Source organism: Miscanthus floridulus, chromosome 13, assembly GCF_019320115.1.
Source record: "Miscanthus floridulus cultivar M001 chromosome 13, ASM1932011v1, whole genome shotgun sequence".
Taxonomy (NCBI): Eukaryota; Viridiplantae; Streptophyta; class Magnoliopsida; order Poales; family Poaceae; genus Miscanthus; species Miscanthus floridulus.
In genome coordinates this window covers 88,169,485-88,196,787 of record NC_089592.1, presented here as the reverse complement: position 1 = coordinate 88,196,787, position 27,303 = coordinate 88,169,485, and the positions used below count along the sequence as shown (strand labels likewise).

The 27,303-nt window shown below is 47.1% G+C and overlaps 1 protein-coding gene across 1 annotated transcript; it reads left to right on the top strand.

Moving 5' to 3' along the window:
- Positions 1 to 527: 527 nt before the first annotated feature.
- Positions 528 to 26,770, top strand: LOC136500266 (uncharacterized). The gene is made up of 5 exons (XM_066495622.1): positions 528 to 690; positions 4,496 to 6,118; positions 26,289 to 26,312; positions 26,376 to 26,476; positions 26,528 to 26,770. The coding sequence occupies exons 1-5, from the start codon at positions 528 to 530 to the stop codon at positions 26,768 to 26,770; spliced, it is 2,154 nt and encodes a 717-aa protein (XP_066351719.1).
- The last annotated feature ends 533 nt before the right edge of the window (positions 26,771 to 27,303 follow it).

Here is a 27,303-nt window from a genome sequence, read left to right as displayed (position 1 = left end):
TGAGACCTATTGATTTTAACTACTCCGTCCATCCTAAAAATATAGTTGTTATGGGAGTCGGCACACAAACCAATGCGAAAGTTAAAAGACCTGCACGTCCCTACATGTTGTCTCCTCTCTCTTCCTCGTTCCCGTCACCGAGCCCGACGCTTGCGTCACCGAAATCGTGGAGGAGAAGGAGACAACGGACGCGGCCTCTACATCGGTTTAGGAGAAGAGAAGGGCAGCGTGTCTCTGTGCCGGTGGAAAAGAAGAGTGGCCCGAGCACGGGCTTCCGCACCGGTGGAGGAGAAGAGGATCCAAGGCGGCGGATCTGCGCGGGAGGGGGCGAAGCAGAGGGGTCGACGGCGGATCCGGCGATGGCGGACGCCGGTGGAGGAGAAAAGGAGCCAGGGCAGCGGACTTGCAAGGGAGGGGCGGAGCGGAAGGGCCGCCAGTGGATCTGGCGATGGAGGAGAAGAGGAGCCAGGGCAGCAGATCTACGGGGGGGGGGGGGAGCAGAAGGGCCGACGGCGGATCGTCCGGCGATGGCGGTCGTCGGAGGCATCGTGGAGGAGAAAGGGGACGGCGAACGCGGCCTCCGCGCTGGTGGAGGAGAGGAGAAGGACGACGCGCCCTCCATGCCGGTAGAGGAGAAGAGTGGCCTGGGCGCCGGCCTCCATCTGATGGAGGAGAAGAGGAGCCAGCAGGGTGCGACCTCTGTTCGGGTGGTGTGACCTCGCCGTGGCGGCTGGTGTGGAGAGGACGAGGTGGGAGCAAGCAGATCGAGGAGGGAGCAGGGGCGACGCGATAGGCTGTAGAGGCTAGAACAACTCTTTCTTTGGGACAACTTTCGAATCGTAGAACAACGCTTTTTCTAGGATGGGGGAATATACTACTCACACCACTACAACATATAGGTGGTTTGTGATACTTATGGATTTTTTATTATGAAATACATCATACTATTTAAGCCAAGAAAAATGTATTCTATTCTCACAAAATAATATCATGACTAAAACACCACATAACATCTCATAGAATAAGAAAAAAATCACACATGTACTACACGAACATAACACGTATTGTCGACTAAATATGCTCGGCAGTCCACCGAGGGGATCCCTACGATGGTAGATTGATCGGAGGGATGCGCGAGACCAAGAACAAGAAGGCAATAGAGACACAAGAGTTAGACAGGTTCGGGCCATCGGCACGACGTAATACCCTACTCCTGTGGTCTGTTGGTTTGTATTAGCTATCGTATGATATTGCATGTGTTTTGAGGGGGTCCCCTACCCGCCTTATATAGTCCGGGGGTAGGGTTACAAGTCGGTTAGATCTAGGAGATAACCGGAAAGCAATAACAGATTGCATGAATCATGGGATCATACGTATCCTAACAGATCTTATAGTATCTTCAGGATATCTTCCCGGTGTCTTGCGGGACACGCCGAGCGGCATCGTGCCCCGCAAGGCTTCGTCTTGTGGGTTGGGCCGCCCCTGGGAGCGTAGCCCATGTGGTCTACCGTGGGTATCCGGGGTCGTACCCCCCACAGCTAGTCCCCGAGTGCCTTGTATCCGTTGTGCAAGGTCATCTTGAACTTGTCCGAGCAGGTGTGAACAAAGCCGAGCAGTCAGACTCATGGTCCGACCACCGTGATGAGTTGCCGAGCAGTTGTGAACCCTCGCCGAGCAGTTGCGAACCATCGCCGAGCAGTTACAAACTGTCGCCGAGCAGCGCATCCCAAGTAAGGCTTGCCATAAGGATGTAAGAAGCTCAAGTTCAAAATCAAAAATTACCCCGCAGTGGACCAAGTGTGCCCACTTAGAGTCCGACCACGAGAAAGGGAGATAGTCGTCTTCAACTTCAGGAGGCACGGAGCCTTCCAGATTAAAGCAAACACACTCACCGCGAGGTGAAGTGTGCCCACTTGGTACCTGAGCCTGACAGTAGTTAACGTAGTCACGTGGTGCCAGGGTCCAAAGTAGTAGAAAAGCAGAAAACCAGCCGAGCAGGCAACCAGTCTCTGGGCGTAACTCCGAGATGAGAAAAGCACATTCACCGCGAGGTGAAGTGTGCCCACTTAGTCCCCGAGCCTGACAGTAGGTGACGTAGTCACGTGGTGCCAGGGTCAGAAACAACGGTCAACGGAAAATTTTCCACACTGTGGTAAGGAACCAAGTTGTATTGATGACGCAATCCCCGAGCCACAAGTGGAAATCTTGGAGAAAATAAATCGTGGAGAAAATTCTAGAGTAACGGCTGTACAGTGAAAATTACTGAACCGTAACAGATGGCGGAGAAGTCAGCGAATATTCGGTGAGCAGTAACAAATAGCAGCAATACATGCTGTAGTTGCGCGAAAGCCCAGGTAACGGCCCACCATGCTATGTCGAAGAATCTGGAGAGGCGTAAATGGCGGGGTGGTTTCCCAAAAACCCTGGAATGCGAAAGGTGGGGTAAGTGCTTGAAGGCATCTAGGCCCCTAGTGGTTTCGGTGATTAATGACAACGGAAGATTATTGTGACTAACGTGTGTTTTGCAGAAACAAGTTGAGTTAGGTCACAATAACGGCGATTGTTTGGGCTATAATGATTTACACGCCCCTTGATGGAATTCGTTTCGATTTTCAAAGGATAGACTACAAGGTTAAGGACGAACTAGTTCTAAGTGTCGTTTGGTGTTGAGAGGCACTTAGAGTAGTTTAAGACTTTGTTTTTTCCTTTGACCGTACTATTAAGGGGGGTACAAACTAGTAGCTTGACCTAGGTGAGTCTAGTGTTTTAGGTGTGGTGCACACTTGTCAAACTTAGCACTAGGTAGATCAGAGATAGTCCGAGGATCAAATGGAACAAACTTCGTTTTGGAAAGTTCACGATTCAACGAAGTTTTAGGCCATTTAGATCGATCGGACGCTGCACCGGACGCTGGCCGATGCGTCCGGTCAGTTCAAGTCCGCACAGTGAAAGCGATCGGACACTGAGAGAAAAGTGCACCGGACGCGCAGGTGCAACTGTTCATGCGTCCGGTCAATACAGAGAAGCGTCGCGACGATCTGACGCAGCATCGGACGCTGCACCAGACGCATGCGTCTGTGCGTTCGGTGACAGTCCAGAGAGGTTCCAGAGAGGGTTTTGCTCGATCGGACGCGTCCGGTGCATACCGATCGGACACGCGATGCGTCCGATCACTGCTGGAACGTTGTTTCGTACAGTAGCCATTGGGCGACCGGACGCTGCACTGGACGCGTCTGGTGCAACATTAACATGCGTCCGGTCAGTACGCAGTGAGCTCTTTTTGTTCCTAATGGCTAGTGACTTGTGTGGGGAGTATTTATACTTCTCCAACTCGTCCAACTCAGTACTCTTGCTCATTTGTTCAGCTTAGAAACACCTTGAGAGTGCAAGGAAGTGCAAGAGCCTAGTGAGGTGATTTGAGATTTGAGAATCCAAAGAGTTAGCCCTCATTAGTGAAAAGGAGTAGCAAGTGTGCATCCATCTTACTCATTAGGCTTTCCATGGTCAAGTGAGAGTTAGTGCTTGTTACTCTTGGTGATCGCCATCACCTAGACGGTTTGGTGGTGATTGGGAGCTTGGTGATCATTCGGCGGAGCTTGTGGATGACCCAACTCAAGTTGTGAGCGGTTGTGGGCGATTCACCGCGACGGAGCATCAAAGAATTAGCCCGTAGAGAGCACTTGGTCCTTGCGCGGATCAAGGGGGAGCTATACCCTTGCACGGGTGCTCCAACGAGGACTAGTGGGGAGTGGCGACTCTCCGATACCTCGACAAAACATCACCGTGTCCCTTTCCCTCTCTTTACTTTGAGCATTTACTTTTATGCAATTCATATTTGTCTTTACATTCATAGAATTATCATGCTAGAGTAGGATTGGAACCTAGGGTGCTAAACTTTTTATCCGATAGATTATCTAGAAACACTTCTAGGCACATAGGGGTGAAATTGGCTAAGTGTACGGGTTAAATTATCGAAAGAATTTTAGAGAAGCCCAATTCACCCCCCTCTTGGGCATCTTGATCCTTTCAATTGGTATCGGAGCCTAGTGCTCTTTAATTAGGCTTAACCGCCTAGAGCAAGATATCTCATGGGGATGGACCACCTCCCATGTTCGATGGAGATGACTTTCCTTATTGGAAAATTCGTATGGAGGCGTAGCTAGAGGCTATAGATGTTGGAGTGCTTAGAGCCACCACACAAGGCTACCCAAAACCTCAGGATGACACAAACCTCACCGTTGATGATACCAACCATGAGAAGTGGAATGCAAAAGCCAAAACACCCTTTTTAGAGGCATTTGCAAGGATGTGTTCAATCGTGTGCGGAACCACAAGGACGCCCATGATCTTTGGACGGACATTTGTACGCTCCATGAGGGAATCAAGAGTGAGCCTGAGGAACGCTATCATCTTGTAATGAAAAAGCTTAATGCATTTGAGATGCTTACTAATGAGAATGCTAATAAAATGTATTCTCGATTGAATGTGCTTGTAGAGGAGGTCAATGGGCTTGGACTTACACAAATTCAACCATCCGATGTTGTGAGAAGAATCTTGGGTGTCCTCCCCATTGACAAGTATGAGCATATTGTCACCGTGCTTCACCAAGGAGATCTTTCCACCTCTACTCCAACTCAAATATTGGGAAAGATCAATGCTCATGAAATGTACATGCACATCACTCCTCAAGATGGCTCTTCCTCTGGCAAAAAGAAAGATTTGGCATTCAAGGGTAGCCAAGAGAAGAAAGGAAAAGCAATAGTCAATGAAGTCATTCTTGCAAGCTCAAGTGATGATGATGACTCAAACATTGCTCTCATGGTGAAGAAGACCACCAAGATGATGAAGAGGCTAAACAAGAATGGAGTCAAGTTTGACTCAAAGAAGAAGATGTTCTTCACTAGTAGCAAGAGGAAGCCCATCTCCGAAATGGATTGCTACAATTGTGGTGATCTTGGTCATCTAGCTCATCAATGTCCTAAGCCCAAAAAAGACAAGTACAAAAAGAAGTACAAGGACAACAAAGATGACTCAAGTGATGAGGATGACAAGTACAAGAAGAAGAACAAGCCATACAAGAAGAGAGATGGCAAGAAGAAAGAATACCACAAGAAGAAAAATGGCAAAGCATACATTGTTGGTGATTGGCTCACGGATCTTGATACATCAAGTGGCTCATCCGGTGAAGATAGTGATGATGAAAAAGAGAAGGTGGCCGCCATTGTGATTGGGTCTTCACCATCTACACCACCATCATCGCCATCATCCTCTACACACCTATGCCTCATGGGTAAAGGTGACCGGAAGGTACAAAGTGAGGATGAGAGTAGTGGTAATGAAAGTGGTGATGATAGTGATAGTGAAGATAAATTTGAAGCACCCACCTATGATGAACTTGTCAAATTGCTAAACAAGTATTCTAAAATCATCATGAAAACAAGAGATAAAAATGAAAAGCTCAATCTTGAAAATGACACACTCTTAACTAAATATGACATAGCCAAAAAAGTTAGTGTTGAGCTTAGAGATGAGAACAAAGTTGTGTTATCCACTCTCAAGGAGCTCAAAACCTCTCTAAAAGAGCTTAAAGAAAAACATGATAAACTTGAGGGAATACATAAAGAGCTCAAAACTAGACACAACTTGCTAAAAGATGAGTATACCAATCTCAAAATTAACCATGAAAACCTTGTGCTTTCACATGAGCTTTTATCCATTGAACCACATGATGCTACTAACAACATTGTTAAGATTGATATAGCCACATCATGTGATGATTTGATTGATGAGAGCATTGAGCAAGGTTCTAGTAGCAAAGGCAAGCAAGTTGTGGTGGCAAATCAATATGATGACTATGTCAAGCTCAAGAATGAGAATGAGAAGCTCAATGAAGAAATCAAGCAACTCAAGAAAGAGAAGGAGCATCTCTCCACCGGATTGCACAAGTTCACAAGAGGCCATAACCTTCAAAGTGAATTACTCATGAACACCATGATGAAGATGGACAAGAGTGGTATTGGATACTTGGCAAATCAAGAGAAGAAGATGAAGGCTAAACAACAACATCAAAACAAGCCAAAGCCCAAGCTAAAGAGATGCTTTGAGTGTGGACAAGAAGGTCACTTTGCCCATGAATGTGAAACTCCACCACCTCAACCCTTGCCCAAGCATGCTAGACCTTTTGCTTTCAATGCTCACTACATGCTTAGAAAGGATTCTAGTGGAAAGATGAAAGTCTTGTTCTTAGGTCCACCCAACAAGAATAGGCCTAAGAAAATTTGGGTTGCTAAGTCACTAGTTGAGAAGGTTAAGGGCCCTCATCATGTTTGGGTCCCTAAAAATCAAGCTTGATCTCTTATGTGTGTAGGTGAACTATAAGACCGGTGGAAGCCATTGGGTTATTGATAGTGGTTGCACTCAACATATGATCGGTGATCCTCGTATGTTCACCTCACTTGATGAGAATGTAGATGATCAAGAAAGGATTACATTTGGTGACAACTCAAAGGGCAAAGTAAAAGGATTGGGCAAAGTGGCAATATCAAATGATCACTCCATTTCAAATGTGCTATATGTTGCTTCCTTGAGTTTCAATTTGCTATCCGTTGGGCAATTGTGTGATCTTGGCTTTCAATGCTTATTCACTGAAAAAGATGTTGTTGTGTCAAAGAAGGAAGATGATCAAGTGATATTCCAAGGTTTTAGATACAACAATTTATATCTAGTGGACTTCACCTCCGATGATGCTAATTTGAACACATGTCTATTCATCAAAACATCACTTGGGTGGCTATGGCATAGAAGACTTGCACATGTTGGGATGAGCTCACTCAAGAAGCTAATGAAGAATAATTTGGTGAGAGGCTTGAAGGACGTGAAGTTTGAGAAGGATAAGCTTTGTAGTGCATGTCAAGCCAGCAAGCAAGTTGCCAACACTCATCCAACCAAAGCGTACATGTCAACAACAAGAGTGCTATAACTTCTCCACATAGACTTATTTGGACCTACAACTTACAAGAGTTTGGGAGGCAACCTCTATTGTCTTGTGATTGTTAATGACTACTCAAGATACACTAGGACATTCTTTCTTCATGACAAGACCGAAGTGGCCGCATTATTTAAGAAGTTTGCCAAGAGAGCACAAAATGAGTTTGATGTGAAGATTAAAAAGATAATAAGTGACAATGGGAAGGAATTTGACAACACAAACATTAAGCTTTATTGTGATGAAGTTGGAATCAAGCATGAAGTCTCCACAACTTACACTCCACAACAAAATGGTGTAGTAGAGAGAAATAACCGGACATTGATCACCCTTGCAAGAACTATGCTTGATGAGTACAATACAAGTGAAGATTTGTGGGCGGAGGCTATTAACACCGCATGCTATGCATCCAACCGTCTCTTTCTTCAAAAGTTTCTTGGCAAGACCCCTTATGAGTTGCTCAATGGGAAGAAGTTGGATGTCTCATTCTTCTGGGTGTTTGGTTGCAAATGCTACATCTACAAGAAGTGGCAACACCTAGGGAAGTTTTAAAGACGTTGTGATATTGGCTTTCTTGTTGGTTACTCATCAAAGTCCAAAGCATATCAAGTATTCAACCATGCCACCGGTTTGGTTGAAGAAACATATGATGTGGAATTTGATGAATCTAACGGCTCCCAATGAGCACATGAGAATCTTGATGATGTAGGTGATGAACCCTTGAGGGAGGCCATGAAGAACATTCCGGTTGGAGACATCAAGCCCAAAGATGATGAAGATGAGGTTCAAGTGATCAATCCACCTTCTTCATCGAATGTACCCCAAGATAATGATAAAGATGTGAGAAAAGCAAATGAAGATACATACATCTCTCATGATCAAATGGTGGTACAAGCTCAAGACGTTGATGCTCCACAACCTCCTCCCCAAGTTGTTGATAGAAGAAACTCTCCACTACTTCACGCACATCCACAAGATCTCATCATAGGGAGTCCCACAAGGGGTGTAATGACTCGCTCTCAAAAACTTGTTTCATTTATTGAACATCACTCTTTTGTTTCTTGCTTTGAACCTACTAATGTAGAAGAAGCTCTTCAAGATCCGGATTGGATAAATGCCATGCATGAAGAATTGAACAACTTCACCCGAAATAAAGTATGGACACTTGAAGAGCGACCTAAAGGTGCAAGAGTCATTGGAACAAAGTGGGTGTTCTGCAACAAGCAAGATGACCAAGGCATTGTTGTGAGGAACAAGGCAAGACTAGTGGCAAAGGGGTTCTCTCAAGCTGAAGGCTTGGATTTTGGAGAGACCTTTTCACCGGTTGCAAGACTTGAAGCCATTCGTATCCTCCTTTCATATGCATCACATCATGAAATGAAATTATATCAAATGGATGTGAAAAGTACTTTTCTAAATGGTTTCATAAATGAACTAGTCTATGTTGATCAACCTCCCGGGTTTGAAGACCCTAGATATCCTAACCATGTCTATAGGTTGTTCAAGACGCTATATGGGTTAAAGCAAGCCCTAAGAGCTTGGTATGAACGCCTTCGAGATTTCCTCATTGAGAAGGGCTTCACCATTGGGAAGGTCGACACCACACTATTCACCAAGAAGTTCAATGGAGAAATCTTCATTTGTCAAGTATATGTTGATGACATCATATTTGGCTCAACAAATGAAGACTATTACAAAGAGTTTGGTGAATTGATGTCGAAGGAGTTCGAGATGTCTATGATTGGAGAGCTTATATTCTTTCTTGGTTTTCAAGTCAAACAAATGAGAGAAGGGATTTTCATCTCTCAAGAGAAGTACACAAAGGATCTTCTCAAGAGGTTCAACATGGATGAATGTAAGCCAATCAAGACACCAATGCCATCAAATGGACATTTCGACCTAGATGAGGGAGATAACCCGATTGATCAAACCTTCTACCATTCCATGATTGGTAGCTTGTTATACTTAACCGCTGTCGATACGGGACCCATAGGATACCCCGCAAGGGAGAGAGAAGATCTAGTTCAACTAGGATTCTTCCCATGTAAATCTTAGTAGTGGAACTATTAAGTAATCCTACTAGGAAATCTCATTGTAAACCGACTAGGACTCTGGCCTCCTGACTATATAAAGGAGGACAGGGCTCCTGTCAGGAAGGGAGATAATAATCAATCCAACGCAAAGGCCTAAGGCCGACTGGACGTAAGGTTATTACTCGATCTACGATCGAGGGCCTGAACCAGAATAAATTGGCTGTCTCTTGCGTTAACCATCGAGTTCAGCATATGCTGAAGCCCGAACATACTGCCCCGGGTACCCCCGTGGCAGGCTATCGGTGGTGAAACATCGACAGCTAGCGCGCCAGGTAGGGGCTTTCGGCGACTTTGCATCCAAGAGCTCAATGGACCTCGACAACATAATCTTCCCGATGGGATCAACTTTCATCTTCGGCTCATGGATCTGCGAGGCAGACAACAACGGCAAGCTTCAAAGCCATCTCCTCGAAGATCCAGATCATCTTAAAGAAGTTCCTATTTCAACAACTGCAACGGATCAGCTCACCAGAAGATTCGCGCAGCTCATAGTATCCGATTCAAATCAGATTTCACGACCACTCGTATCTGATTCGAATTCAAGCTCCAAGGCGAAGTTTTATCCGAGTGCTTTCAAGAAACCGAGTTCTTTTTTGGCAAGGTTCCAGAGCACAACCCAAAACAACTCGGATTACCCCTAGAGCTTTCTCAAGGAGTCGAGTTCTTTTCCATTTGGGCTCGACAACATGGCAAAATCCTATCAGGGACAGTTCGAAAGATCTTTCAATCCTAGATTCGGGATACCACTGACAGGAGCTCAGGAGGGTCTCGTGCTAACGATAACATCGCAGGACTGTATCATCCACTAGCCGGGTTCTGTTCCTGAGGGTAGCGGAACCCAACTAGTCGGAACAACAACAACAGCCATTCTACCTTACCAAGAAGGAGACTCGATCTACGACACCGAGGCATCTACTAAAGTTATCAGCGACTCCGACAGCATGAAAACTAACGCCAATAACAGAACGACTCACGCACGAGAAGTGCTCATGGTTCGATGTCCACGGTCACCATTAAATCCCCTGGAAGTGCCCGATGTCAGATCATCAGATGAATCAGAATCCAACATATCACCCTTTGCCTAGGGCTACGATGGAGAAACCGATAGTCAGAAACAAGCTAGAGAAAGAAAAAACAAGTTAAAGCAAGGGCGCCAACACCATGCTAGGTAGCGCAGGGAAGCTTGGATCAGATATGAGTCAGAATTGGCTGAGTACGACAAAAGAAAATCGCAACGAGAAGTTGAAGGAAGACGCACGGCAAATACGCCTTACGATAAGATTCGAGAAGCATTAGAAGAACTCGGAGCAACTTCACATCCTGGTGAGAAGTATGAACAACTCCAGGACTTGCTCCGATCGACGATCCCGAGAACGCATGAAGAGAAAGCTCGATCAAGACTACCCGCCAGATCAACAACCCACCGGCAAGAAGATCAAAATCAAAGGAAATCCGCTTTCGAAAGACTTGGGCCGGGTGGAAGCCATGACGGAGGAAGTAGGAAGGAACATAATCAAGGCCACCGATTTGAACAACTAAGGAAGACTAGGAGCAGGGTACCTACCCAGACAACCTCGCAAGATTGTTCCCATCAGAACAATAGTTGGCCAGAAGAAGGTGCCGAATCTGAGTTTAAAGAAACCAAGGCACATGACAGGTTCCCCTGTTTCGCGAACAGGCTTGCATTGGTACGATTACCTCACAAATTCAAATCGTCTAACCACTCCAAGTATGATGGCAAAACTGAACCAAGGCAATGGCTCAGAATATATTCACAATCAATTGAACTAGCTGGAGGAGACGACGATATCAAAACCCTTTTCTTTCCCATGGCACTGGAGGCCATGCCCCTCCAATGGTTCGACAAACTGAACCCAGGATCTATCAGAAATTGGGAGGATTTGCAAAGAGCTTTTTGTGAGAATTTCGCAGGAATCATTACACACCCAATCACTCATGCAGAACTAAAAGGACTCAAGCAAAAGGGAGGTGAAAGTCTTAGAAATTACTATCGACGATTCGGCGAACTACGAGCTCAAGTACATGACATAACCGAATGAGAAGTAATTGAAGCTTTCTCTCACGGAATCATGGCTAGGTGGCAATTTCAAGACTTCTGCAAAGAAAATCCGAGAAACAATGAAGAATTCAGACGTACAGTAGAAAAGATGATTACTGCAGAAGAAAAAACACGAGAGAGGTTCCCGGACAGAAGCAACCAGGACAACTCGGACAAGCAAAATCACCGAAATAGCAGACATCAAGAAAGAAAACGTAGACCAGACAATACTGTGGCAATGGACGACAAATCAAAGAAGTTTCCCAAACCCAGAAGATATGATGACATTGAAAACATACGTTGCCCATTGCACCCTAGTGGGAGGCACACCATCGGAAATTGCTATACTTTCAATGATCGATATACAAGAAAAGATAGTAAGGAAAACACCAAAGAGGACAATCAGAAAAGAGAAGAAGACAACCACGAGGACAAAGGATTCCAAAAACCCAGGGGAACGGTAGTAGTGGTTTTCTCAGGGGCTCCGGATTGCAGAAGCAAACATCAAGAAAAACTAGCACTGCGGACCATTATGACAGTAGAACCGGCTACACCAAGATACCTCAATTGGTCACAGTATCCTATCCAATTTACTAGAGAAGACCAATGGACTAGCGTGGGAAACGTAGGCCATTATCCACTGGTTCTAGATCCGACTATTGCTGGTATGACCGTCACCAAAGTACTAATCGATGGAGGAGCTGGACTCAACATCATCTTTTCAGAAACTCTAAGGAAAATGGGACTACAACTCACCGGGATGATTACGCCAACAAGCACGCCTTTTTACAGAATAGTACCCGGCAAAGCAGCCATGCCACTCGGACAAATTACTTTACCTGTTACCTTTGGAACTCCTTCAAACTACCGAACAGAGTTTATCAAATTTGAAGTCGCCGACTTCGATTCGTCATATCATGCAATCCTCGGACGTCCAGCACTGGCCAAATTCATGGCAATACCACATTATCCGTACTTACTGCTTAAGATGCCAGGTCCCAACGGTATCCTTTCTCTTCGAAGCGATTTGAAGCGCGCTTTTGACTGCGACGTTCAGGCAATCCAAATTGCAGCTAAAGCGCAAGCCAACAATGGAAGAAAAGAAATAGCCGCAATCGCTGCAGAGACAAACCAAGAAGAATTAGAAATACCGGCTAAAAAGCCCAGCATCATCGCACCACCAAAAGAAGCCAACGTCAAGCAAATCGACTTAGGCACAGGCGATACCTCCAAGACAGCAACCATCAGTGCTCACCTCTCGGTAAAATAGGAACTCGTGCTCACCAACTTTCTTCGGGACAACAAAGATATCTTCGCTTGGAAGCCGGCCGACATGCCAGGAGTCCCAAGGGAGTTGGCTGAGCACAGAATTGATGTTAACGAAAGCTCCAAGCCTGTAAAGCAACGGCTACGACGATTCTCACCCGACAAGAAGGCAGCAATTAAAAAGGAAATAACAAGACTGATGGCAGCCAGATTCATCAAGGAGATCCTTCATCCAGATTGGCTAGCAAACCCGGTCCTTGTGCAGAAGAAAAACACGGACAAGTGGCGTATGTGCGTCGATTACACAGATCTCAACAAACATTGCCCAAAAGATCCGTTCGGGCTACCACGCATTGACCAGATAGTTGACTCGACAGCAGGATCTGCGCTATTATCTTTTCTCGATTGCTATTCAGGATATCACCAGATCGCACTAAAAGAAGAAGACCAGAGCAAGACATCTTTCATCACCCCGTTTGGTGCCTACTGCTACAAGACCATGTCGTTTGGACTAAAGAACGCTAGCGCCACGTACCAAAGAGCTATCCAGACTTGCCTTGGGAATCAAATTGGTGAAAATGTGGAGGCATACGTGGACGATGTGGTGGTGAAAACAAAGAACCCAGACACTCTAATTGAAGATTTAAAGCAAACCTTCAAAAACTTGAAGAAATGGAGATGGAAATTGAACCCAAATAAATGTGTATTTGGAGTTCCCTCAAGACAACTACTCGGATTTTTGGTCAGTCAGCGAGGGATCGAAGCCAGCACCAAGCAAATTCGAGCTATAACAGAAATGGGCCCACCTAGAAGTGTCAAAGATGTGCAGAAACTAACAGGATGCATGGCGGCCCTCAACCGCTTCATATCAAGACTCGGCGAAAAGGGGTTACCTTTCTTTAAACTACTAAAGAAGACAGACAAGTTTGAGTGGACAATAGAGGCCGATGAAGCTTTCAAAAAACTTAAAGAATACCTCACTTCGTCGCCTATCCTGACACCTCCAAAGAAAGATGAAGATATGATGCTATATATTGCGACAACTCCTACCGTAATCAGCACAGCAATAGTCATAGAAAGAGAAGAACAAGGGCGCGTGTATAAAGTGCAACGTCCCGTATACTACATCAGCGAAGTACTGTCAGAATCCAAAATCCGGTACCCGCATGTACAAAAACTACTCTACGCTCTACTCATTACCTCACGAGAGCTTCGCCACTATTTCAAAAGCCACAAGATCACCGTGGTGACAGATTTTCCACTCAGAGACATCCTACACAATAAAGATGCCACGGGGCGCATATCCAAGTGGGCAGTTGAAATTGGAGCTCTTGACATCAATTTTACCCCACGGAAAGCAATCAAATCTCAAGCCCTCGCCGATTTCGTGGCCGAATGGACAGAGATTCAACAGCCTTTATCAGATACAATCCTTGACCACTGGAAGATGTACTTTGACGGATCACTCAAACTAGGCGGGGCCGGTGCAGGCGTTCTCCTCATTTCTCCAGAAGGAAAACAACTCAAGTACGTCCTTCAGATATTATGGCAAGCTACAAATAATGAAGCAGAATATGAAGCCCTCATCCACGGGCTATGAGTGGCGATTACCCTCGGAATAAAAAGATTACTCGTATACGGCGATTCAGCAGTAGTCATCAACCAAGTCAACAAAGATTGGGATTGCACCAAAGAAAACATGGGTGCTTATTGTGCTGAAATATGGAAACTTGAAAAACACTTCCAAGGATTAGAAATTTTACACGTCCTACGTGATTCCAACATGGCAGCAGATGTCCTTGCCAAGCTCGGATCAGACAGAGCAAAGGTTCCACCCGGCGTATTCATAGAAGAGCCATCAGTTCCCTCTATCAAACAACCCGATGAAACAACACATGAAATTCAGGCTAAAGGCGTTCAGATCTTGGTAATCAACACTTCATGGAGCCAAGTTTTCATCGACTATATCAAAGAAAATAAACTGCCAGCAGATAAAGCAGAGGCCACCCAAGTTGTTCACAGAAGCAAAAACTACGTTCTAGTAGGAGATAAACTTTACAGAAGAGCAGCATCATCAGGAGTACTCCTAAAATGTGTCTCATTTGAAGAAGGCAAAGAGATCCTAGATGAAATACACTCAGGTTGCTGTGGAAATCATGCCGCTTCAAGGACACTAGTTGGCAAAGCATTTCGCACCGGATTCTACTGGCCAACCGCTTTGAAAGACGCAGAAGAACTTGTCAGAAAATGCAAAGGTTGCCAAATGTTTGCAAGACAAGCCCATGTACCAGCTCACAATCTTATCTGCATCCCACCCGCTTGGCCCTTTTCCTGCTGGGGGCTGGATCAAGTGGGACCCCTGAAGAAAGCAAAAGGCGGCTTCGAGTACATCTTCGTAGCAATCAACAAATTCACCAAGTGGATTGAATACAAACCACTCGCGAAGTACAGCACAACCAAAGCAGTCGAGTTCATCCAAGACATTATGCACCGCTTCGGCATGCCCAATCGAATCATCACAGATCTAGGCTCCCCCTTCACAGCTATAGAATTCAAGAGCTGGGCACAAGACTGTGGTTTCAGTATAGACTATGCGTCTGTTGCACATCCAGAGGCCAACGGACAAGTAGAAAGGGCTAATGGACTCATACTAGCCGGATTAAAGCCAAGATTATACGAAGAACTAGTGGACTATGGGTCCAAATGGATTGAAGAATTACCGAAAGTAGTATGGGGACTACGAACTCAAATAAGCAGAGCAACAGGCTACTCACCCTTCTTCCTAGTTTATGGGTCAGAGGCCATACTGCCCGCCGACTTGATCTGGACATCCCCAAAGATAGAGCAATACGATGAAGGAGAAGCAGAACACACAAGAAGATTAGAACTCGACAGCTCAGAAGAAATCAGAGTAAATGCTACCCTCCAATCAGCCAGATACCTACAAGGTTTAAGACGGCATTACAACAAAAGTACCCAACCCCGATCACTACAAGTCGGAGACTTAGTACTAAGAAGGATACAGAAGACTGACGGACGACATAAGCTACTCAGTCCATGGGAAGGTCCGTTCATTGTCACAAAAGTCACCGGACCAGGCACATACAAGTTAATAACCGAAGATGGAAAAGAAGTCAGCAATACATGGCACATCAGCCAGCTAAGAAGATTCTACGCGTAAAAACAACTCAAGAAAAAATAGATATGCAAGCCACAAGGGACCAACGTTCACAATCGATGAAAAGCAATACTCTTCAACAACATATGTAGTAGTTTATACTCATGATCAATAAAGATGACATTCATCCACAGCATGTCTTGTCATGACTTTCAACGAGTTGTTTTCACGAAACAAAAAGCAAAATGGCTAAAAACATGCCTGAGCATTCCGGCCGAGAGCAAAATAGCTGAAAAGACGCTTGAGCCCACCGATGAGGGTAGCTAAAAGCTAACACCCGAAACAAAAAGTAAAATGGCTGAAAACATGCCTGAGCATTCTGGCCGAGAGCAAAATAGCTGAAAAGACGCTTGAGCCCGCCGATGAGGGTAGCTAAAAGCTAACACCCGAAACAAAAAGCAAAATGGCTGAAAACATGCCTGAGCATTCCGGCCGAGAGCAAAATAGCTAAAAAGACGCTTGAGCCCGCCGATGAGGGTAGCTAAAAGCTAACACCCGAAACAAAAAGCAAAATGGCTGAAAACATGCCTGAGCATTCCGGCCGAGAGCAAAATAGCTGAAAAGACACTTGAGCCCGCCGATGAGGGTAGCTAAAAGCTAACACCCAAAACAAAAAGCAAAATGGCTAAAAACATGCCTGAGCATCCCGGCCGAGAGCAAAATAGCTGAAAAGACGCTTGAGCCCGCCGATGAGGGTAGCTAAAAGCTAACACCCGAAACAAAAAGCAAAATGGCTGAAAACATGCCTGAGCATCCCGGCCGAGAGCAAAATAGCTGAAAAGACGCTTGAGCCCGCTGATGAGGGTAGCTAAAAGCTAACACCCAAAACCAGTCGACCGAAATTTAACTTCAAAAGACCCTCCAGCACTTCGTTCCGAAAAGCAAGAGGCTCGGGGGCTACATCCAGATAGGAATACTTTTTCCTCAGAAAAGCACAAGTGCCACTCAAGAAAGCACTCGGATGCCGAAGTTTGTCAAGGCAACATTCTATACCAAGTCGTTTTACATAGCGCAGGCAAAAGGTTGTCAACGCAAAGATCTACATCTAACAAGTCATAGCACGGACAAAGCACTCGACGGATCACAAAAGAGGAAGAAAAGAAAAGTAATCGACAAATCAAGGGGTCTCGTCAGGATAACACACAGAGTTGTTTTGCGGAGCGGAGACAGGAACAGGACAAAGTACTCAGCAAGTCAAGTAACTTCAACCGCACCCAGGCAAAGAATACATCAACAAAAATAAAGAATCTTCATTTAAAGGGGAGTGTAATATTACAAGGGGATGCTCAATCAAGTCTGGAGTTATCATCAGAAAGGGAGATGTCAATATTTAGACTGTCTACAACCCTACTGGCTAGACCTTCGACCTCGGGCTCCATCCTCTCAACGGCGTCAAGGTATTCTTGGCTTTCAGCTTCCTCTGCTATCTTGGACAGAGGCGCCTCTGGAGCAAGGACCCGGACCTGGGCCAGCACATTCTTGGTACATACTTGGGCACACTTCTTCGCGAACTCTTGGAAATGAGTCGGAATCCGGGGAATGAACTGCGCCCAAGATTGCCCGTCATCCGCTGGAGTCCAGAGGACATCGACTACTGAGTGAAAAGATTTCCACAAAACATTCCAATTTTTAGTAGCCGTCGCCAGCTTCCCGGACAAGCCTTCAATAGTTTTTTGGGCCTGCACAAGATCTCTGTCAGCTCCGCACCTAATCAGCCTAGCAAGGGCGAGTTCTTCCTCAGCATGAGTAATTACCTCCTCAGCTTTATTATGACTAGAACAGACAAGGGCCTTCATTTCATCGATACTCTCCGAGAGCTTCTGCTTCTCAACTCGGAGAGCTAGACAAGACACCCAAGAACAAGTCAGCGGAAAAAGAAGTCAAAATACAAAAAGAAACAGGCCGAACCCGTGGCACCTTTGCATTCATTCTTCGCAGACTCCACCGCAGCATCTCTCTGCTTCTCCGTCTCCACTACCCGGGCGCGAAGGGTCTTCTCCTCCTTTTGGTACATTTGACGCTCTGTCTCCAACTCAGCCCGGAGGAGGTCAAGATCGGCTTTCAGAGCATCCACCTCCGAAGACAACTTCCTCTCATTTTCAGATGAGAAAAAGAAGCCAGAATGATCACGAGAGAAAGACTGAGCAAAGAGAAACAAGGCGTAAGAACAGAAGAAAAACAAGCATGCAAAAGAGGAGTGGCAATAAAACCTACCTGGAGCTTTTCACCAAAAGAAGTCACGAGGGTCGACAAGCTCCCCCAGGCTGCGGTAAGCTCCAATAACCGATGAGTGGCATCGAACTGTTGCACCACGTCACCGGAAAAAGAGGGGCCGCCGGAAGCAAGAGAAGGGGAAGGAGAGGCCGGCTGGGGCGAAGAAGGAACGACCAAAGCAACCTCCAGGGAAGCCGGAGCCAAACCCTTAGAAGGACCCGGCGCGACGGCCACAGTCACCTCCGGAGCGGCCAAGTCCGCAACTCCGCCAGGTAGCTCTGAAGCCCCCGTGGCGACTTCATCAACAAAATGTTGTGAGTCCTGAGGCTCAGAACTCGTTGGCACAGCGGGAGGCAGAGAAGAAGTCGATGAAGAAATGAGAGAAGACGAAACACTGAAAAATGATAAAAGGAAGCACCATTAAGAACCAGAGGAAGGAAGATAAAAGCCAAAAAGATAAAGCTAGAATCTACTCACCCAACCACTTTCTTCTTCGCAAAGCCAAGAGAAGGCCTCGCAGGGGGAACCACGACGGCGAAGACGTCCCCGCCACCTGGCGATGGGCGCGGGATAGCCGACAACGGAGCCGCGGAAGAAGCCGGGGCTGGAGCCATGGAAGAACTCCGCACCGGAGGAGCAGTAGAGCTCGGGGCAGAGGCAACCAAAGAACTCGACACTGGAGCTTCAGGAGAAGTTGGCGCGGGAGCCTCGGAAGAACTCACACCCGACCTCCGATTACTTCAAAAAGTTCAAAACTAAAAGTCAAGACGAAGAAGAGAAATTCAATACAATAAGAATATGAAAAACAACTCACCGCCGCATGACGAGGGGGACTTCATCATCCTCTTCTTCCTCAGCCAAGGAAACCAGAGCACCTGCTGAAAAGAGAATAAAAGTACTTGGATCAAGAGAGAGACATGAAAATAAAGGAACAAAGAGTATTAAATGTGCTCACCTAAGAGCATGCTAGCAACGACTGGAGTACCTGAGGGAGTACTTGGTTTGCGAGGCTTCTTGGAGACAGGCAGGCCAGATGAAGACCCATCCGTTCGCCCCCTCTTCGGGACACTGCGAGGGCCGCGAGGGACTAGACGAGGAACATATTCTTCATATACATCAACAAATCCGGAAGAAACCCCAGGAAGGGCTGTAGAGGTTTGGGACTTACTAATTGCAGAGGTTCCAGCTAAACGATCCCCAGTCTCCGCCACGGCAGGAAGAACATCAAGGGGGATCGGATCGACAAAGTTTCGCCCAAGCTCCTGTGGAAAAGAATAAAACAACCAAGACAAAGAAAAGCTAAGCAAGAACGGATGCAGCAAAAGTATATAAAGTACTCAAACAAAAAGATAGACAACTCACAGCTAGAGGCGGGTTGATGGCCGAGAACTCAGAGACGGCAGGAGGAATGACGCTCACTCCTTTCAGCATCTTCTGGAGATGCTCGAGTACCTCCTCACCGGTCAGCTCAAGAGCTGGGACCATGCGTGAAGGATCCTCGGCCCCAGAATACTCAAAGCCGAGATGCTCCCGCTCCTTCAAAGGCTGAACCCGGCGATGAAGGAAGCTTGAAACAATACCAAAGCCGGTCAAACCCTGCTGTTTCAGCATGCTAATCCTATCAAGGAGTGGCTGGATCGCTTGAATCTCAGCAGGTGACTCAAGCTTCTTGTCCCATCGGTCATTCACCACAGGACCAGATCCGGGGTGGACGACAAGGAAAGGGATCAAATTGGCAGCGTAGAACCACTCGGCACGCCAATCTTTGACAGAATTGACCAGGTCATAATCAAAAAACTTAATTTTGAGACCCTGGCGAAACTGAATCCCGCAACCGCCGAGGGCGCTGGTTTCTTCACGGCGGGGTTGAGGTTTCAGACGAAAGAAAAAGCGAAAAAGAGATAGAGAAGGAGGGATCCCAAGGAAGGCTTCACAAAGGTGAACAAAAACAGAAAGATGGAGAACGGCATTGGGGGTTAGATGGTTCAGACTAACCCCGAAATAACCAAGAAACTGATGAAGGAAGGCGGAAGCAGGAAGACAAAGTCCAGCGCGGACAAAGGAAACAAAAAGGACAATCTCACCAGGACCCAGAGCCAGAACCCGATGCTCCCCGGAACTCTCCATTCAGCGATGACTTTGCTTTGGATCAAGCCGTCGCTAACGAGCTCACGCAGCTGGTCTTCGCTTGTTGTTGGAGCCGGCCAAACCTTCTGAGCCGCCCTGATGGCCACGAACTCCTGGTTTTCAATCAAAGAGAGGGATGACTCCTCGTCCACGAAGGTCGCCTGAGACTTGCTTGCGGTTTTCTTCTTTCCCATGAACTGGCGGAAGCAAAAAAGGCACTAAGGAAGATGAAGCTAGGATGACGGTGCTCGGGTGATGGCGACAATGATGGCGGCGGATTTCTGAGAGCTAGGGTTTAAAGGCAAGAGCTAGGCAGCAAGGGAAAGGAAGATAAAAGGTCTTTAAATAGATTTTTAGTGATACAAACGGCCCACAAGGCCCGTTAAAACACAATGTGGGAACACAACGGTCCATTTACCGATGCAGCTAAAACGACGGAGGGCACGAATCCACACAACGGTACAAACCAACGGGCAAATTTCAGACTTATCCGTCCAATGCCATGGCAGGGTTATTAGATTGATACAAGAACAACCCGTCAAACCAAGAAGAAAGAAAGAAGAAAGAAAGGGTTACCTCACGAGGAACAAAAGAACCCGGTTATGTAAGAAAGAACTCGGTAGTCTCACGAACGACAGGGATCACAACAGAAAAGTCAAAGACAACTCAGAAGACAAGATTCGTTACATTACAAGCGACTTCAAAAATAGAAGATTACAAATCTTACAAGACCCAACGAACTCGGCACCACGAAAAGCAAAGTAGCAAAGAGGAACACGGACACGACTAGGCTCTGGAACAACTACGTGTCCCAAATTGCTACTCGGAAGGACAGACCGCCATCAGCTACACTGTTTTCTTCAAAGGACGGACGCAGTGCATCCAAGGCGGAAATCGGCAGCACGGCAGGGCAACATGAAGCAGAGAAGGCCGGCGGGCATCTGTCTACCCAAGACCGATGTGATGCTGGATATGGTGTTGATCTGCACCGAACGGTCTCAAGACAGGCGACGAGGATCAACCCAGAACTGCCGGATGAAGGAACGAAGCCCACATCACAAGACTTCCTCCAACTACCACCACGTACATCCTGGCACAATGCTGTCGCGGGATTAGCCTACCTCTAATCCCTATCACAAGACTTCCTCCAGCTATGACAAGACACACAGGAACTACAAAATATGCCCGGGGGCTGCTCTACTTCACAAACTACCATGTTCATGACCACCAAGGTTTCAACAGAATGTCCAATGGACGAAAACAAGCACTCCGGGACAGTATTTATAGACCAAAGGATCGGCGCACATGGACTAGGAGTACCAATGAAATAAGCCTAACAAAGGACATAGTGAAAAGACAGGACTCAATAATAGATGACTTAGGCGAGAGGAAGAAGTACTCGAAGACGGGCATATTTGGAAGAATATACCAGCACAGTACAACCTGTGAACAAAAGGCATTTACACTCAACCACCACCATACAACTACATCTGACAATAGCAGACCATCAAAAAATATGCCAAGACCTCACATCCGAGTTCTTCTTGAACAAAACAACACGGATATACGCTCGGAGGCTCGGCCAGCACCATAGCTTAATCAACACTAAGCTAGGGAACCCGGTTTTTCATTTCAACTACTCCCGGAGGCTCGGAACCAAAGACAAAGGACCAAGAATACAAGAAACTCAAGACTACAACGACGACGATACATCAAGACTCTTCATCCGACTTCTTTTCTAAAGAGAAGAACTCGGAAAAAGCGCGGAGCTACGGGATAGACCCAAAAGCACGAGGCTGGGGGGCTACACTCAGTGAGTGACTGAGTGTAATTTCACCCAAAAGGAACCCGGACATAAGCTCGGAGGCTGCATGCCGCGAAACTACTCGGATGATGGTTTAATCCAAGACTAAAAGGCCACTTCGGAAAGATGCCGCGAAACTACTCGGACGATGACATAATCCAAGTCTTGGGGACTACTTCAGAACACAAATTTTCAAACAACATAAAGGATCAAGACCCTCCAACTTTTTGTTCCAAATAGCAAGAGGCTCGGGGGCTACACTCAGTGAGTGCACTTTTTCTTCGAAAAAGCGCACGTCACCAAAAGACTTCCTCAACGCAGACCATTTCAAGACATTACGACAAAAAGAACCCGGAACGAGCCATATTCGAGTTCTTTTTGATAAAACTTCAACGAACAATCAGAACAACTTCAAGACAAGATCCTCCAGCTCCTTGTTCCAAATAGCAAGAGGCTCGGGGGCTACAACCAGATGGATGTATTTTTTCTTCAGAAAAGCACTCACCACTCAAAGATCCTAAGAAGCGCTACAAGGTTTCACTCCAGAAAGCACTCAGATGACATCTTGTTCCTACTCAACAAGACTTGAAGGGGCAGAGCGAGACTTTCAGAGCTCAACCATGAAGTGCTCGGGGGCTTGTTGATACGGGACCCACAGGATACCCCGCAAGGGAGAGAGAAGATCTAGTTCAACTAGGATTCTTCCCATGTAAATCTTAGTAGTGGAACTATTAAGTAATCCTACTAGGAAATCTCATTGTAAACCGACTAGGACTCTGGCCTCCTGACTATATAAAGGAGGACAGGGCTCCTGTCAGGAAGGGAGATAATAATCAATCCAACGCAAAGGCCTAAGGCCGACTGGACGTAAGGTTATTACTCGATCTATGATCGAGGGCCTAAACTAGGATAAATCAGCTGTCTCTTGCGTTAACCATCGAGTTCAGCATACGCCGAAGCCTGAACATACTGCCCCGGGTACCTCCGTGGCAGGCTATCGGTGGTGAAACATCAACAACCGCATCTAGGCCCGACATCATGTTTAGTATGTGTATGTGTGCTAGATTCCAAGCTAACCCTAAGGAGGGTCACATAGCTACCGTTAAAAGGATCCTTAGGTACCTTAAGCACACACTAAGCATTGGTCTTTGGTATCCCAAAGGTGCTAGATTTCAACTAGTTGGCTATTCCGATTCGTATTATGCCGGTTGCAAAATTGATAGAAAAAGCACATCCGGATGGTGCCATATGCTTGGTAGATCTCTAGTGTCTTGGTCCTCAAAGAAGCAAAACAGTGTTGCTTTGTCCACCGCCGAGGTGGAGTACATCGCCGCAGGAGCTTGTTGTGCACAAATCCTTTACATGAAGCAAACCATTCTAGACTTTGGTGTAGTTCTAGAAAAGGTACCTTTATTGTGTGACAATGAGAGTGTCGTAAAACTTGCTAACAACTCGGTTCAACACTCTCGCACCAAGCACATAGATATCTGTCATCACTTCCTTAGAGATCATGTTGCAAAAGGAGATATATCTTTAGAGGGAGTAAGGACGGAAGATCAATTGGCAGATATTTTCACAAAACCTTTAGATGAAGCACTGTTTTGTAAGTTGAGGAACGAGCTTAATGTTCTTGATCTAAGCAATTTCTCTAAAAATTAAGCTTGTGTTGTCCCTAGCATTGCATTGTAATATAAAACATGGATAATTTTTGTAATGCATTTAGGGCTTGTCTAACATGGTTAAGATAACCGCCTTAAAGCGTGTGAAAAAGCTTAACCTTGGATCAAACTTGACAAGCAACTAGATTTACTTTCAAGTATTGCTTTGCATATGCTTGTTTGTTGCTTTGTCATTTTCTTTTCTTTTAAGTTTTGAGCATCCACTGTGTTCGTCCACAAGTAGAGAGAGCATTTGACGCTTCCAAAGGATCACAAACTCTATTGTGTGGCCACATGATGCTCCTTGCCCCATTTTATCGCTTATTTTCATCAAAATTAGTTAAGCCTATGGCAAATTATTTGAAAAAACTTGAGGGTTTGAGAGAGGTCACTTATACCAGTTCCAATTGGTGTTATTTGGGTCTTATTTGAGTTAGAACTTGGTTGGGAAAAGGTGCCACGAAGAATGGAGGAGAAAAATGCACTCAGAGGTGCACCGGACGCTGCACTGGACGCACAGTTTCAGCGTCCGGTCGCTGTAGGAAAATACAGAGAGCACACCGGACGCTTGAATAGTAACTCCCATGCGTCTAGTCATTTTAGAATGATGCGTCCGGTCGTCTCAGCTCAACGTCACGGTTGCACCGGACCTGGCCCAATGTCCAGTCAAGGAGCACCGGACGCGTCCGATAGTGTTTTTCGCGTTCTGGAGCTCTCTGGATAGGCACCGGACACACTGTTCCAGCGTCCGGTCACTTGACCTACCGCGTCCGGTCGCTTGACCTGCCGTGTCTGGTCGCAGATCGAGAAGCGCACCGCGTTTTAAAACCATCATTCTGTTTTTTTCCTCTTTCCATCCATACGCCGCCGTAGCCACGCTCTTCTTACCCTAGCCACCACGCCGCCCTCGCCCATGCCACCACACCATGCAGCCTCGCCTGCGCCACCGCGCCACTGCAGCCTCGCCCGCGCCACCGCAGCCTCGCCCGTGCCACCGCGCCACCGCGCCGTGCCTGCACCGCCACCGCACCACCACGCCGCGCCCGCGCCATGCCTGCATCGCCGCCACCATGCCGTGCTGCCACAGCCGCCGTGACCTCACTTGCCCTAGTGTCACCGCAGTCGCGGCCTCCCTTGCCCTAGTGCCACCGCAGTCATGACCTCCCCTGCCCTAGCACTGCTGCCGTCACAACCTCACCTCTAGCACCATCGTTTTCCTTCGCGTAGCCGAGTCATCCTCACCTATGCGCACCACCGTGCCCCACGCTGCGTTGCCATGTTCTTCACCATCTATGACGTGCTCTGTTCCTTATCTTTTCATAGGTTCTCGACAGGTAGCAAAGCCCCTCGATCATTTTCTTATCTCAAATTTCTTTGCTTCTAATAGGAAATGCTTATCTCTAGTGATACATTGCTTATATATATATTCCATCTATCTATCGTGCAGCGAGTCGTAGCTTGTTGTGGCAGTGGTTGGAAGTGATAGCTGAACTCGGGGCCAAGCTCACGAGTATGGTTTGAGGCCAAGCCTCACTGAGTGTCAGTGTCTCATGTTGAGTCAGGGGGAGTTTTTCTGTGCCAATTGGTTTTCTTGGCGGTTGATTCACCTTGGCAGTTGATTCTCCTTGGTAGTTGATCGTTCAGTGCCAGCTATGAGGTGCAAGAATGCCGGTGGAGGTCCGAGAGATAAGAGGCCCCCTCCTCCGCCTAGAGGCTCAAAGGGCAAGTCTGTGAAGAAAATTAGTTCCAAGAGAAAGCGGACGCTTAGTGATAGAGACGCCGAGATGGCCCGAGCAGTGGCAGCAGCAGCTGAGAGAGCAGAGGCTGGTGGTAGTACAGGCAGTCTCTGCATTTTAGAGTGGTTGACTCCACCTCAGAGAGCAGCTCTTGAGACTCTGGAGACCAGTCTTGGCAGTCCTCCTAGCACTGTCATGATTGGAGGTCGTCGGTTTTCACTCCGTGACCGCGAGTTGGGCACAGCAGAGACAGAGGATTCTACAGAGACATAGCCCGAGCAGCAGACAGTGGAGCAAACAGAGGAGCAGCCATAGCAGCACAGAGAGCACTCAGAGGCCACTCAGTCACCTCCAATTCGTCGGTCCACGCGCTCTCGCTCTCAGGTTCCTCCTAGGCCCGACGAGCAGCGTCGGGGGTGTCGACCACCACCCAGACGGGAGAGGCCAGTGGTTCACTTAGACCTTCACGAGGCTATAGCTCGACAGGTGCAGCAGCTGAGGTTTGTTGACTTTCCTACTTGGTTTCCACCTCGGTGGGATGAGAGGGCTCCAGAGCGCTTCTTCACGGTGCTTCAGCATGATTTCTACACCGCTTACGTCCGTAGTGGTATCCGATTCAGGATCCAGCGTGTCTGTTCTCTGATGGATATTGTCGCAGCTGGTGGAGAGCAGATCCGACCCCATCTCACCTTCTTACCCGGTCTATCAGACCTTCTAGGGCGGACTGGATGGTACGTTGAGTCTTGGGTCAGAGAGTTCTATGCTTCACTTTGGGTCGAACTAGGACATCAGTTTATCCATTTTGCTTTTACTAGACGTGATTTTAGACTTCAGAGCTCCCATGCTAGAGAGATCCTCAGGATCCCAGCTTTAGACACACGGATTCACGAGATCTGCTATGGCCTGATAGAGCCACCGAGACACCCTCATGATGGAGAGGTTCCTCCGACAGAGATAGTCAGGGCTTGCTTTTGTGAGCCATTTGGGGAGGGTTCCAGCCGTCGTCCTCGTGACCTCACACCTACAGCTCGTCTTTTGGACGTAGTCATGAGGAAGACTCTTCTCCTGAGGGAGGGCTTCAGAGAGGGACTGACGCATATACAGCTTTGGTTGGTGTCCCATCTAGTCTCACAGACTGCATTTGACATCTGGGATATCATTATTTCAGAGATGGAGGACACCATAGCAGAAGGTTTCAAGGGTCACCGATAGCTGCCATATGCTCACTGGATTTTCTTTCTTATCTCTCAGGCAGTTACACAGATTCCTCCTCCGATACAGGCAGAGCTGACCTACACAATGACTGAGTTTCCTCACTACAACACTCGTCAGTTGATTCAGGGCCGGCAACAGAGGGTAGCTAGATCATCTCGATAGAGACATGTCATACCCGAGACTGAGGAGCAGGATGAGGCTATTAGGGCCATTGCAGAGGCAGAGCTTGCACAGACCGAGGCACAGCCCGAGGACGACACCTCTTCAGATGATGACTTTCTGTCTGATAGTTTGGATGAGGACTACCGGCCTATTCCTCACATGCCTCCGCGCGAGCATGACCACAAGGCTGGCGGCTCTAGCTTAGCTCCACCACAGCCGCCACAGACTGACCCGACACTGCTTGCTATACTTGAGAGGATGCGGGAGGATTAGGCACAACAGGCACAAGAGCAGGCTGCAGCTACCGCAGCACTACAGGCTCATCAGGACAAGTTCCAGCGATAGCTTCTCACTACTCAACAGCAGCAGCAGGCAGCTCAGCAGCAAACCAACATCATACTTGAGGCAGTACTCAGGCGACAGGGATTCAGCTTCCTACAGTTTTGACTCCAGCTTTATAGCCCGGAGGGCTTTAGAGTCATGCACCGCTACCGGCGTAGTTTACCTTGCTAGTCCAGCAGATGTCTCAGGGTTTTGTCTCCACTGGATTTACACAGTCTCAGGGGTTCACGCCGATTGTCACTGGCTTTACACCTACGACTCAGATGGAGTCTCTTCTTATGACCGGTACCCTAGCTTACCAGAGGATGTCTGCGTCTTACAGTGAGCTCATAGGTCAGCCCACTCCATTGGCACTTCGAGGTTCTATGATCCCACCAACAGCTCCAGGCACGGGGACAACCGAGACACTCGCCTCTTCAGTTGCCTCCTCTGAGCCCATGCTTATTGCTCCCACTACTTCATCG